Below are 14,374 nucleotides of genomic sequence, written 5' to 3'. Positions count from 1 at the left end.
TCCTGTGTGGCGGAGACCCGCAATTGCGTCATAGCGAGGCCGAGAGATTTGTGAAGTGTCGTATGTGGTGTCAAAGGGAGAATTCGAGGTCTCACATAGCTATAATCTATACCTAGCTGTTGGTTTATCTTTAAAAGATTGACGATGATGTTGTGGTTGAATGCCGAATAGCCTACACATTGATTTAGAGACTGCAGAATTAGTAGGGCTATTTACATGTCATTAGACGAGATATATGTAAACTCGAAAATTAACCAATTAGAAAGCATCAATAAAGGTTCTAAAGGCAAGGTAAACCGGTGTTCAATTACAAATCCCAATAGTGTTTGATATTCGCATTCATTCTTGGGTGTGTCAATAGACAAAAATCTGTTACAAACGCAAATATAATAATACAAATGCATTAAACGAGGAGAAAAACTAAGAGATGGCTTCCATCAGTACTCATTTTATGTATAATACTTTTACCTGAATACAATCATTTTGTTCTTGTGTAAAATCCCGGGAGTAAACTATTGGCAAACATGCGACAAATAAATGACAAATGAGTAGATAATAACAATATATTTATATTAAAATGCCACAGTCATCCTCTATTATTTTCTATTAATATGCCACAGATCCAGTGTAACAACAATATTTTTAAGGGTGCTGATTGTGCATCGGCTGAAGCAGAACTGTGCTGCCGCCAACTGTTCAGATTATGTCAGTGTAGCATTTGTCTACATGTTTTATATTTAAAATTATGGAATGGAAAACAGTCAATTTAAAATATTTGATGTAATCCCTGGTAATTAACCAAACAACATGCATAGTCTTGGAATCATTTTGAAAATCTATTCCTAACACATTTGTATTTTGCATTACTTTTCAGTGGAAATACATAAATATTGTATAAATTTGAATTTTCCATTAGACTGCAACTATGCTTTATGTTAAAATAATTATTATTTTCCTGCATACAAAATATTTTGTTCCATGTGTCTCATTAAAAATACAGGACAAAAAATAAAAAAGAATGTTGTGTCTTATTTGTTTGCATGCAACTTGCCATTATCTTTTGATTATTTTTCTAGTGATTTACTTTGAATTGTTTTATTTGAAACATACCCGCATTAATTCAATATGTTAAAGGTGACTTTGTTTATTAAGCATTTTTGAATCTTTCACCATTTTTTGTGTAACTCCCCTTTACCCTCTGCAATGCTATTTTACCTTGGTTGGAATTTGTATATGTGTGTTTGGTGGGTTGCTGGGGGAACCGGGGAGCGTTTTTGAAAGTTGACCCACTGGGCACCTCCCACCATTTCCCATAACCCCGGCCCATCCTTAGTTTCACATGTCTTGGCATTTAGACACTACATTCCACTGGCATCTATACTATCAATTGCCCAAGTGTGCATGACTACACCTTATCTTTGAAAAAAAAGTGTATTAACACACATTAATATTATTCTGATTTATTAGATGTTTTGTGTATATTTTATTTATTCAGTGAGACAATGCTATTGCGGTCTTTTCGTTTAACACTACAAGCTTTTGTTTTTAGGACTATCCTCCAAAAAGGTTCAGAATAGCCAAATACATTAGTCTATTTTTCTCCTCCAAACACAATGGAAAAAATATTTTAATGAAAACCCTTCCAAACATTTGTCCTTTAGGCAATATGAACACTAAAAAATGTGATGAATTGCATCCAATAATATGAATCCTGACGATGACTTTAGTAGTTATTGGTGGTGAATGTGTTTGTGGTTACCTGGCAACATAAAGTCTGTTTGATGTGACCTTGTCAGAATTCATTTTTAAACTGCTATCTACCCTCCTGACACAAGCATGTCCCAGAGGTCATATGTGAATTTCGTGAACCTGATCTCACAATGTGCCAAAAATAAAATATATTTTTACAGTCGTGATGAAGCACACGTATTAGAACACTTTTGTCAGAAGGTTATATTTGGGTCTGATCTTTTAAAATGACATTACTGTTTTATTGTTTGTGACACAACATTTTGTGACATATTGTGGCAATTTTATGACAACCCTCTCATTAATATAAAACAAACACCCACACACACATACCAGACAGAACACATAAATAATGTCTTTATAATTCTCTTAACAGTTTAACTGACTACTGAAACCATGCTAGTATTTGGTTGCAAAATGTCTTTGTTGCTGCCTGAGCAACCATAAAGTCACCAGACAGATGGTGTGATCCTGTAAAATTAACTGCATTAAGTTCCTTGTGGGACTTTTTTACTAGATAAAAACATTCTACCACAACTACAATATCAGATAACTACATTCACACAAATTAATTTATATAAAGTATACTGTACAGTTTAAAGGATTCAACCGACATCAGCATTCGTTTTCACAGCTTTTAAAATACTGTATATGAAAACCTTGAATTATTATTCTGTATAAATAAATCTTCATCAAGCATTCTTAAGTTGTAAAGCTGCAATTCCGTCACATCTACTTGTTCTCCAAGAGGACCTGAGGAAATCACTCCGATGACGGTGTTCAGACTGGGGATCTTTTAATAGCTTGCAGAGCAGCAGCTGTGGAGTAACACTGAGTTCTTAGTCACTATGGCTGCCTTACGGGACAGTCATGAGGGTCAGAGTGCTGGCGCTCTTATTTGGCGTCACATGCATTTGATGATACTGAGGAACTGATACATCATTCTACTTTCTCGTCTGCAAAAATAAGTATGATACACTATGAGAAATTAGGAGCATTGCATAAATGAAGATATATATATTATTCATTACAATCCTATAAAATTATTCTATCATTAATTAAAATGAACCATAGTTTTATAATAGTAACCATGCTTTTAGTGGATTGATTATTATTTTAAATGCTATTTTATAAATAAAAAAATACCAGGGTTAAAATGTAATTATAGAAGTTCCTTTCTGGTTTCAATGGTGTAACTTAAGTAATTATCTATACTAAGCGTGATTCATCTTCATTAGAGATCATCTCGTACATAATGTTCTACATTTATATAACGGATGAGGGGATATAAAGGAAATATTAAGTCTTCACATGATGGTATACTGTAATGTTTTAGATATATACATATATGCAGTTGTTGCAGTTTACAATGTTAAAAGAATTCAGACTTCATGGCAAAAACATGGAATAATCACAAATAAACAAAAACACTTCACACTGCCAAAAAATGAGAATAATACTCAGATTAGAATCTATAAATAAGATTGTGTCATATGCTTTTATTACTTATTTTATATAACCTGAAAGCGTTCATCATCTTCACCACTGTAACCAACCAACCAGCCTGCCCACCTGTAGAATTACCCAGGTGCACATATCATTTTACCTCCAGAGGATCCTGGATTTTGAGCAGAAGCTCAAATATCGCAACTCATTTTACAGAAAATACTATTGATTGTGAGCACCTTTACATTATTTTCTATGTGCCACATGTACATTATTGTATGAGCACATCTATATTTAATGTATTATTAGCATTGTGGTATGAGAGCTCTTCCCAGCATATAACCTCCTATTGTATCCAAAAGACGTGACAGCACATTATACATGGCATGACCTGCTTTACCTCTACCTCATCAGCTCTCAACCCCCTCAATCTGCTCCACCCAGCTGCTGGAAACCAGACCTCATGACAGCTGAGAAACCAAGGTTCCGGACAGAGAGAGAGAGAAGAGGGGGGACAATCTGTGGGGTCATACCATTAAAAGTGGGTGGGAGCTACACTATATATATAGTCTAGCTTCGCCACTTGACCCTCATACGACCACACAGCTTAAAGCGACACAACATTTGCACACCATACAAACCTCCAAGACCGAGTCATGAGCAAAAGCTATTCAGCTTCCGCCGAAACGGCCTCCTCTTACCGCCGTACCTTCGGTTCAGGCCTGGGCTCCGGAATCAGCTCCTCCATGTTTTCTGGTCGTGGTTCCTCTGGTTCCTCACGAATGTCCTCCAAACTTTATGAGATGACCAAGACCTCTGCTCCTGTCTTCTCCAGCCACCGTGCATCCAGCTCTTCATACGGTGCCGGCTCGTTGCTCCGTTCCTATCCCGGTGAGAAGTTGGACTTTAACTTGGCTGATGCCATGAACCAGGACTTCCTCAACACACGCACTAATGAGAAGGCAGAGCTGCAACACCTCAACGACCGCTTTGCCAGCTACATCGAGAAGGTACGCTACCTTGAACAGCAAAACCAAGTCTTGATGGTGGAGATCGAACGCCTGAAGGGCCGCGAGCCCACGCGCATCGCTGAGATATACGACGAGGAGATGAGAGAGCTGCGCAGACAGGTGGATACGGTCACCAATGACAGATCTCGTGTTGAGATAGAGAGAGACAACCTGGTCGATGACCTACAGAAACTGAAAATGAGGTGAGAAGTTTAAGCCGTTAAAACTAAGATTCAGACTTTTCAATTTATTTTATTTACAAATTTAGATTCAGCGTAAGGCATCATTTCTCCATATTACTTCATTAAATGTAGTTTGACAGTCTCTATGTTTAGGGTAGCAGGACAGTGCCAAACATGTTAGGGCTTGTAACTAGATTGTCAATATTCAGACAGCAAAATGAGAACATCAAATAGTGTATCTTTTACAGTAGTAATATGTTGAGTGTTGCGGTTTCCTCAGACTCCATATTCACAAACTTTATAGAGGTAGCGTGACAATTAAAGTGGTTTGCAGTATGTCACATATTGTGAAACTAAGTTGTGATAGTGCCTATAACTCTTGCATGTGTCACTGAGCTGTTAGCTTGGCAAAGGACATCACTACTTCAATGATCTCATCACCACATATTAAAATATGATGTATGATCTCAAAGAATTTTTGCATTTGAAAGGAATATACATAACCATAGAGCAACATGTAGCAACATGAGCAGCAGGCGCATAAAACTCACAAAGGATACTGGAGACGAAATGAGTTGAAAGACCTTAACATACAATATGCTGGAATGCTGTCACATATGGCCACACAGTTTTACCAATAACTGACAACTCACTTATGACTATGTATGATGACGGAAAAAGTTAAGGTGTTATTCCCATTTGCAAAGGGGTCCAGAGTCATATTACACATCGCCCAGATTAGACTGCTATAATTAACATCTTCAATATATCACCCAGCACTTCAGAGAATGCACAACCCTTGAAATAACTCTTATCTCATTCATAGGCCCACACAGTGTGAGACCTGGGTGTCTGTATGTCTGGGTGCATTGCACTCAAGGGACCCACTTAGCATGGCCTCCATTATCAACACTAGTTCATGATAACTGTCCAATTCCTACTTCAGCTGTTTCTATTCATAGACACTGCTTAAAATTTACCTCCCATTGAGAGCGGTTCAAATAATCTACTAAAATGATAAAGGACTAGTGTAGTGATGTGTTCTAGCTATTCAGCGTTATACGAAAACCAACCACAATGCTTTAAAGGTCTCCACTGTTTCTTACTGATCATAAAAGAAAACAACTTTAGCATGGCATTATATGCAACATGACAACTTTCATTTTCCAATATCAGAAACCAGCTGACTGCCAACAATTACTCATGAAATCAGATATCTGGCCCATTAACAACATGCCTGTTTCAGAAGGGTCAGGAACTTTAACATTAGGCCTATGCTATGTATGATTCCAAGTGGCATGTGAGGGTATAGCGTGCCATCTTGATCTCTGTGCATGAAGGAATGGCGACATCACAAGGCCTCTTAACATATTTCTGAGTACAGTCAGGTCATGTTGGCAATTAGAACATGCTTATTTTTGGCCTGTAAGAGTTATAACAAATGACAATATACTTATTTAAAACCAACTGATTTAAACAGAATAATAGAGTACAAGTACTTTCTCCTGATCTGATGTTATAAAACTGTAAGCTGATGCAGATTTGTTTTAGTACAACAGTTAGGGTGACCTCCTATCTCTTTCTTCTACAGACTCCAGGAGGAGATCCACCAGAAAGAAGAAGCTGAGAACAACCTCTCTGCCTTCAGAGCTGTACGTTACTTTCATGTGTTCCTGGAAAACCTATAGTTTTAGATAATGGCACTGAGAAACACACGAGACTGGAATGCCCTTCAAAATGTTATATTGTTTAACATGATTTTTAAAAGATCTATAAAGATACACAGCAAAATCTGTAAAATTCTGTCAGCTTGGGCACCAGAAAAAAAAACATTAAATTAAAAATTTGGCAAAGCAAAATGAATGATTAAAATTAGATTTTATGCTATTTTTCTATAGTGTAGATACAGTAAAAATACAAAGAAATCACATTGTTTTTAACTTTTTTGCAGGATGTAGATGCTGCCACTCTGGCCAGGCTGGACCTGGAAAGACGCATTGAGAGTCTTCAGGAGGAGATTGCATTCCTCAAGAGGATCCATGAGGAGGTTTGTAATCTACAGTACATTTACATTTATTTGCCCAATCTTTAACAAGACTTTCAGTGACCTCTCTCTATCTGATACAAAAATTATTTTAAGGCTATGGTAATGCACATCTTTTCAAATGGGTGAGAGCTTTCTGCTTGCTCTTTATCTCAACCTCCCAGCTCTCCCCAACCCATTCTTAAAATACAACACATGCGCTGACCTTTAACTGACAGAACTCTGGACTCAAGGTCTTTAAATGTCCTTTCTACTTTTTATTTGACATGTAAGGATGAAATGGTCGCATGTGCATGCGTGTGTGTGTCAGCTGGCCCTGACAGTAAGGGGGCAGTGTAAGGCTGTGAAACAGATGCATCCCTATAATTAAACAGAGACAGATTCTCTAAAACACAGCTGTGAGCAGGGGGGTTGGGGAAAATAGCCTTACAAGGCCTCAAAGTCCTACACTTACAACAATAGCAGTTTTTTATAGATTTATTCATTAGCATGTTTGGATAGTTTAATCAAATACACAATAGCCAGACCTACAGTAGGCCTATGTTTTACTAGAGTAAAAGCTCTAATTCACAAATTATTTAGCTTGTTTTGGCCAGTATCCATTTTGTTTAGATTGAAAGAGACTGTATGTAACCGGTCTCACTTGCCTTACTCTGCGCGGGCCTCAAACCGGCTTGGTCCGGAGGGGAGACTGGCGCTCTAACATGGAGACTAAAGACAGCAGTCTCTAACGTCTGTCACTAGAGTTCTATGTTGGTCGGAGAGTGAGGTTTTATACACTGCAAAGCTCTTCACTAGCTGGCCTCCGTCACACATACATAATGCAATGTTTCACCCCATGGTTGGTCAGATAATGGACAGTTTCCAAGTTAATATAAATCAACGGTTGGGTTTGTCCCAACCTAGCATTGTTGGCGTGTAATGCCAAATGCAGTAAAGTAAAAGTAGAAAAGGTCTTTTTTCAGTAACATGTTTTTAAAACCTTAACATTTAATATTTTCATTAGGAAATCCGTGAGCTGCAAAGCCAAATGCAGGAGACTCAGGTGCAGGTCCAAATGGACATGTCCAAGCCAGACCTCACTTCTGCCCTGAGGGACATCCGCACACAGTACGAGGCCATCGCTGCCAAGAACATCGGAGAGGCTGAGGAATGGTACAAGTCCAAGGTCTGTATTCAAGATTTTGAGATGATCTCTACCTTGTCATTATCTACAGCCTATGAACTATGGCTGTTTGAGAGGTAACCTATCATCTGTGTTCCTCAGGTGTCAGATCTGAACCAGGCAGTGAACAAGAATAATGATGCTCTGAGACAGGCCAAGCAGGAGACCATGGAGTTCCGTCACCAGATCCAGTCCTACACCTGTGAGATTGACTCTCTCAAGGGAACTGTAAGTCTTTAAAGATCCCGTGGGCTCTGAACCAAAAATTGTTTCCAGGCCAAAGCAAATATTAGCTCAGACTCAGCACACCTGATTCCGGCTTAATTCATTATGAAGCATTTAATGTTTTCCCAGGTGCGCTGTGAGCAAATTTAATACAGTAAAGATCCTGTGATAGTCTGTGCAGCACTGTCTCTCTCGAGATGTGGAGTTCAGAGAAAAATATAAAAAAAAATAACACAGTATTATGTAATGAACGTTTTACTTTTAAAATATTATTTTTGCAGTTCATAACAGTAAAATTAACCTGTAGAATAATAATCAATTTATCAAAATATCTAAACATACCAGCCTTGTACCTGAAAATATATTAATTGTTACCATAATACACGGAAGAAAAGGATGATTTATCGAGAATTAGTTAAAATTATTTGTTTAGCAAGCCACAGAATTGGGTAACACACATGACTCTAAAGTAATCCCATAACATATGTCTTTAAATCTACAATTTTTATTGTGCATTAGTACAAAACTATCTACTTTTAATTTTTCCATTTCTTTTTATTGTTGATTTTTTCACACATTTTTGTTTTTCCTTTTTTTATAATACTGCACACAACTATTCAGTGTTTATGCATTATGCAATACTTTCTATACAAATTAAATTATAGTGCAATTAATGTCGTACACTTTTTTCAGAACATCTGTTAGCCATTAAACCCATGACTATCCCATGAAAGGGATACACCAACCAAAAAGCAAAACTCTGTCATTACCCTCATGTTGTATAGTTTCTTTGATCTTCTGATGAACACAAAGAAAGATATTTGGAAAAATGACTACCATAGTAAGAAAAAATATTGTATCTTGTTTTGTTCTGTTAAACAAATAAGAGATACTTTAAATAATTTAGGAAAGTAAACAGTTCTAGGGCACCTTTGACTATCTTTTTGTTTCGGCAGTCAGAAATCAGTCAGATGTCCCAGAAATGTCAGTTGCTAACATTTTTTCCAAATATCTTTCTTTGTGTTCAACAGAACAACAAAACGTATACAGGTTTGTAACAACTTGGGGGGAGGGGGTTAATTCATTAAAGAATTTTCATTTTTTTGGGTGGAGTATTCCTTGAAGAAATTTTCTACCAACTAAGCTACAGAAAAATTAATACTCTGTAACTTTTGTGTGTCAACTTCCTTTCTACATGTAGAATGAATCTCTCATGAGGCAGATGAGAGAGATGGAGGAAAGAGTGGGTCGTGAGGCTGGTGGTTACCAGGACTCCATTTCCCGTCTGGAAGGTGAGATCGCTAAGATGAAGGATGAGATGGCTCGCCATCTGCGTGAGTACCAGGATCTGCTGAATGTAAAGATGGCACTTGATGTGGAGATCGCCACCTACAGAAAACTTCTGGAAGGAGAGGAGAGCAGGTAAAAGCACCAAGAGAGAATATTAAACTAATGCTTCTCAAACTGTGTTCTGTTTAATAAATTAAAAGTACTTTTAGCTGTAGTCAATTTTTTTTTACTAAGACAAAATAACATTGTATGTAATTATGTTTTTGGGAGGTCTTATCCTGCTGAGGTTTTGGAAACTTTGTTGTAAACTAATTTCAAAGCTTTGTATCTCATCATTATTTTATTTATTTTTTCAGGATTTCCATGCCTGTGCAGTCATTTTCCAGTCTGAGTTTCAGAGGTAAGTTTGCGTATGTTGAAAAGAGGAATCTACACACTTTTCAATTTCAAGGTCTTCTTGTCTTCTTCATCCACCAAAGGGGTGGGAGGTCGAAACCATTTTGTTGAGCAATTAGCTTTGCTTTCGCCTCTGTCTTGTGCTTATACTTCAACCTATGATGATAACAATAATACAGTATGTTTATTTTAACTACGGGAGGTTGAATTTAATGATGCGGAAATTATGAATTGTGTTGCCATAGAGACCAGCCCTGAGCAGCAGCCTCAAAAGCAGCAACAGCGATCATCTGAGGTTCACTCTAAGAAAACAGTCCTGATCAAGACTATTGAGACCCGCGATGGAGAGGTGATGTACAATCACACATAATAGACCAAAACACATTTTTTAACTTGTCATGTCTTAATGCTGGATTTTTTGTTATAACAGCTAAATGGATACATTTCATAAGTCAGACTGCCCAAAACATAAGCATATTAGCATGTAAAGCATTTAATGTATGTACACATGTATGGATGATTTGTCAATTATGGGAACTCCTTAGATTATTGTTTGCAACAAAACAAATAAATCAATTGAATTAATAATTATATTTTAGATTGGATTGATTTAAACAGTTAAACATGCTTGTTTACTCACATAAAATCGAACATGATTTTTCCAAATTTTTTAATCTTGTGACATTCACTCAAAAATGTTCCAAAACCACATTGTTTTTGCACATGCGAACTTCATGTGGCTTTTCTGTAACTGTAACTGTACGCCAGAAAACATTATTTTCTATTTCTCTTTGTTTTTGATTAGTTGTTTAACCACTTGCAAACTGCATGTAAGCAGATCTCAGATTTCCCCTTGCCCAAAAAATGTCATTATCATAAACATTACTAAAACTCAACACGATCACATAAAGTCTCTACATGTGCATAACATTTTAATATAGATAAAACAGTTAGAAGCTTTATTTTTCGAATATAGTATTCTGGATGATCATGTACAGAATGTGCGTAAATATGTGCATAAGTAAATCATTATCAACATTATCATTTCCATTTTACTCCAGACTAGGACCACTAGAGAGGGCACGAACGCCCTCAGTGCTCAGTGTGTAAGTTGAGCCGTGGCTCATTATCTCGTCTGATTCCTCAGTCCTTTTCCTAAACACTTTCCAATACCAAACCTGTTCTTTATTAACCAGGCACCGTAGCCTCTCAGAACCTTCCATCCTCATCTGTATCACAGCTCACTTTGCTACATACTCTGTGAGATTCAGCAGAACACTATTTCACTCTGCACCTGCCTATTCATTCACAGCAAAGGCTGATTTAAATTAAAAAGACCCTCCTAACTATCTCTGTTTCTTATGAGTAAATGTCAGTTCCCTGTTATGCATATCTGTGTACACAGCATATGTCTCTAAACCCTTTCTCTCTAACATTCCTTTGTTTATTTTCCTTCAGGTTGTCAGCGAGTCCACACAGCACCAGCAGGACATTGTGTAAAGCCTACAAAACAGATTTCTAAGCCTAACTTACCTTTTTACGGATGGCCTCAGGTTGTTTATTCACATGCTCATTGTTATGACCCATTGCCAAAGTGTTTGTGGATGACACATAATGACAAAAGACAGAGAGCAAATAAGAGAAGGAAAACGTTACATCAAACCGATGATACACATAGCATAAAGAGGCCCCTGAATGTGAACAGTGGATTTGGAGTTTGTGTGAAATAATGTGTTCATGTGTGTGTGGTTGGGTCATTTTTGAGCAATTGTATTCCATCTCTTCAAAAGACAAAATAAAGATTGGCTGTATTTTTCTGTTATGTCATTGAAGTTAAGGTTTGTGTGCTTTCGGGTTCAGATTTTTCTCATTGTACATTTCATAATTATAGACCGGGGCTAGTTGTCACATTTTACTCTAAAGAACTTAATTTTTAGGATATACAATAGTTAATTTCTGTTTATAGACAGATTGTATGCGTTGTGGCCACATAATAGGTTATTAAACAAGTTTTTCAACATTTTGAAAGGTTAAGTAAAATTGCTGGGTGATATATTTCTTAGTAAAGCTCCACCTTCTGTCCAATTTCAGCATCTAACTCTTTGTTCCGGAGGCAAAGACATTTGTGCAGAATCACACCACAACCGCTCTTTCTCATTATCAGCTTACACTTACCTCAGTTTATACAAACATCATCCTAACAGTAATGAATGCCTTTTATTAGATAACTGTGACCTTTATATAATGGCCTCAGGGCTGTGCTGTGTTTCAGGCCCACATCTGTGTGTCAGTGCAACCAGGCTGAAAAATAAAAAGGCAAAAAGAAGCTGTGTGAGCTGGGAAAAACAACAACTTTTTCCTGTTTAGAACTGATAAAAAAAGAACACTTCACCTATGTTTTTAAGGTTAAAAGCTTAACCCGAGCTATTGATTTGTGGGTGCTGACGTATCATTTGTAAGGAATTCCCATAAATAGAAATTATTCAACTTAATCATCTTCACTGATGTCACAAAGTACCCCAGATGCAAACACATACACACACATGGACAAACCTCTTCTCCTCTCACTGGAAAACAAAGCCGTCTCTCCGGTTGTCAGAGTTGCTTTTCATTAAGTCAAAAGAGGGGAACTTCTTCTAAAAGTACGTTTACATGATTAAAAAGGTCTTTCATTTGCGTTTTTGATTAGCTTCACGTACACACGAAAACTTGTTTCTCCTCCCACAAATTGTCATGGTTCCACTACCATGTCATGTTTTATTTCTTGTCTCAAGTGGAGCCATGGCATAGCCTGATGGTTTCATGTGGGGAGAGATGTCTTGTCGGTTAAGTACTTCCATACTCTCCCCGAGTCACGTGATCATTCCTACCCTCCTGTTTCCTAGTTAGTGTTAATTACCTTCCCCTATAAAACATCCTCTTGTTTCTTTGTCTAGTGCGCGTTCATTGTCTGTGATATGTACTTGTATGCCGTGCGTCTACCTTGCCTGTATGCTGTTTGTTGTGCCTTGTCTGCCAAGTTCCAGTTTCCCTCCAGTCTTAGTAAGTGTTAGTTTAGTTTTGTATCAAGTGTTCGTGTTTATAGTTTAGTTAGTCAGTGTTTGTTGTTAAAGTTTACATTATTATTTATCCTGTATTGTTTTCCCCATCGTGGGTTTTGTTTTGCCTTTTTGTTCTGTCTTGTTATATATATATATTAAATCTGTTAACCCCGTATCATCTCGTCCCGTCTCTGTCTGCTATTGGGTTCGATTCTGAGATTCCTGACAGAATGAATGCGCACCCTCTGAACCCAGCAGGCAGAATGGAAGAACGGGGGATCGCTGCCACAAGAGGCCACCAAGCCCACGTTTTGTTTGGCCTCCGGCAGCGGGGAGGGTCCGTGAAGGACTTTGCCTTTGACTTCCTGGCCGCAGCGCGGTCCTCGGGGTTCAACGAGGCGGAGTTAAAAACTATTTTTAATAGTTGCCTCGATGAACCCCTAGGACCCGCTGAGATGCGCCAGCTGAAGTCCCAGGGCTTCGCGGACACGGTCCAGGCCCTTCTAGATCGTGAGTGGTCCAGGGTGAGTTCTCCCACGGAGCTGCCCGCCATCCCGGAGAATCGTGCCCTGCAGATCGGGTTCGCAGGTCTCTCTTCGCCTCCTGTAGCCACTCCACCGCCCACCAGTTCTGTTGGCAAGCGGAGGAGAAAGAAGAGGAGTCCGGTGGTCCCGTCTAGTCCGGTGGTCCCGTCTAGTCCGGTGGTCCCGTCTAGTCCGGTGGTCCCGTCTAGTCCGGTGGTCCCGTCTAGTCCGGTGGTCCCGTCTAGTCCGGTGGTCCCGTCTAGTCCGGTGCTATCCAGTCCGGTGCTATCCAGTCCGGTGCTATCCAGTCCGGTGCTATCCAGTCCGGTGCTATCCAGTCCGGTGCTATCCAGTCCGGTGCTATCCAGTCCGGTGCTATCCAGTCCGGTGCTATCCAGTCCGGTGCTATCCAGTCCGGTGCTATCCAGTCCGGTGCTATCCAGTCCGGTGCTATCCAGTCCGAAATATTTTTTGGGGGGGCGCCGTGGGAAGGTGAAGGTCCGAGCGGCCGTTCCGGCCGCGGATTCCTTCCAGGAGCCGGAACCAAGCCCGTTCCAGGAGCCGCCGTCAGAGAGCGCTGCCCAGCCGCCGTCAAGTCATGCTGCCCAGCCGCCGTCAAGTCATGCTGCCCAGCCGCCGTCAAGTCATGCTGCCCAGCCGCCGTCAAGTCATGCTGCCCAGCCGCCGTCAAGTCATGCTGCCCAGCCGCCGTCAAGTCATGCTGCCCAGCCGCCGTCAAGTCATGCTGCCCAGCCGCCGTCAAGTCATGCTGCCCAGCCGCCGTCAAGTCATGCTGCCCAGCCGCCGTCAAGTCATGCTGCCCAGCCGCCGTCAAGTCATGCTGCCCAGCCGCCGTCAAGTCATGCTGCCCAGCCGCCGTCAAGTCATGCTGCCCAGCCGCCGTCAAGTCATGCTGCCCAGCCGCCGTCAAGTCATGCTGCCCAGCCGCCGTCAAGTCATGCTGCCCAGCCGCCGTCAAGTCATGCTGCCCAGCCGCCGTCAAGTCATGCTGCCCAGCCGCCGTCAAGTCATGCTGCCCAGCCGCCGTCAAGTCATGCTGCCCAGCCGCCGTCAAGTCATGCTGCCCAGCCGCCGTCAAGTCATGCTGCCCAGCCGCCGTCAAGTCATGCTGCCCAGCCGCCGTCAAGTCATGCTGCCCAGCCGCCGTCAAGTCATGCTGCCCAGCCGCCGTCAAGTCATGCTGCCCAGCCGCCGTCAAGTCATGCTGCCCAGCCGCCGTCAAGTCATGCTGCCCAGCCGCCGTCAAGTCATGCTGCCCAGCCGCCGTCAAGTCATGCTGCC

General features: G+C 40.2%; 1 protein-coding gene across 2 annotated transcripts; it reads left to right on the top strand.

The window, feature by feature from the left end:
* The first annotated feature begins 3,760 nt into the window (after positions 1–3,760).
* desma (desmin a) lies at positions 3,761–11,329 on the top strand. 2 transcript variants are annotated; one of them, XM_056755532.1, is made up of 10 exons: positions 3,766–4,408; positions 5,979–6,039; positions 6,339–6,434; positions 7,438–7,599; positions 7,699–7,824; positions 9,023–9,243; positions 9,468–9,511; positions 9,753–9,856; positions 10,569–10,613; positions 10,966–11,329. In XM_056755532.1, exons 1-10 carry the CDS (start codon positions 3,852–3,854, stop codon positions 11,005–11,007), a joined length of 1,458 nt encoding a protein of 485 aa, XP_056611510.1. In that variant the 5' UTR covers positions 3,766–3,851; the 3' UTR covers positions 11,008–11,329. The 2 variants fall into 2 exon arrangements, with proteins under 2 accessions (XP_056611511.1, XP_056611510.1); XM_056755533.1 differs by lacking the exon at positions 10,569–10,613 and having other exon boundaries at positions 3,761–4,408.
* The last annotated feature ends 3,045 nt before the right edge of the window (positions 11,330–14,374 follow it).

This window comes from Triplophysa dalaica, chromosome 8 (genome assembly GCF_015846415.1).
Source record: "Triplophysa dalaica isolate WHDGS20190420 chromosome 8, ASM1584641v1, whole genome shotgun sequence".
Classification (NCBI taxonomy): Eukaryota; Metazoa; Chordata; class Actinopteri; order Cypriniformes; family Nemacheilidae; genus Triplophysa; species Triplophysa dalaica.
This window is presented reverse-complemented; position numbering and strand designations above follow the sequence as displayed.

Bases quoted from the DNA above. Each gene is read 5' to 3' on its own strand.
- desma (XM_056755532.1), top strand. From the start codon at position 3,852: ATGAGCAAAAGCTATTCAGCTTCCGCCGAAACGGCCTCCTCTTACCGC. The intron at 6,040-6,338 runs GTACGTTACTTT...ACTTTTTTGCAG, and splicing joins ACCTCTCTGCCTTCAGAGCT to GATGTAGATGCTGCCACTCT. The intron at 9,244-9,467 runs GTAAAAGCACCA...TTATTTTTTCAG, and splicing joins CTGGAAGGAGAGGAGAGCAG to GATTTCCATGCCTGTGCAGT.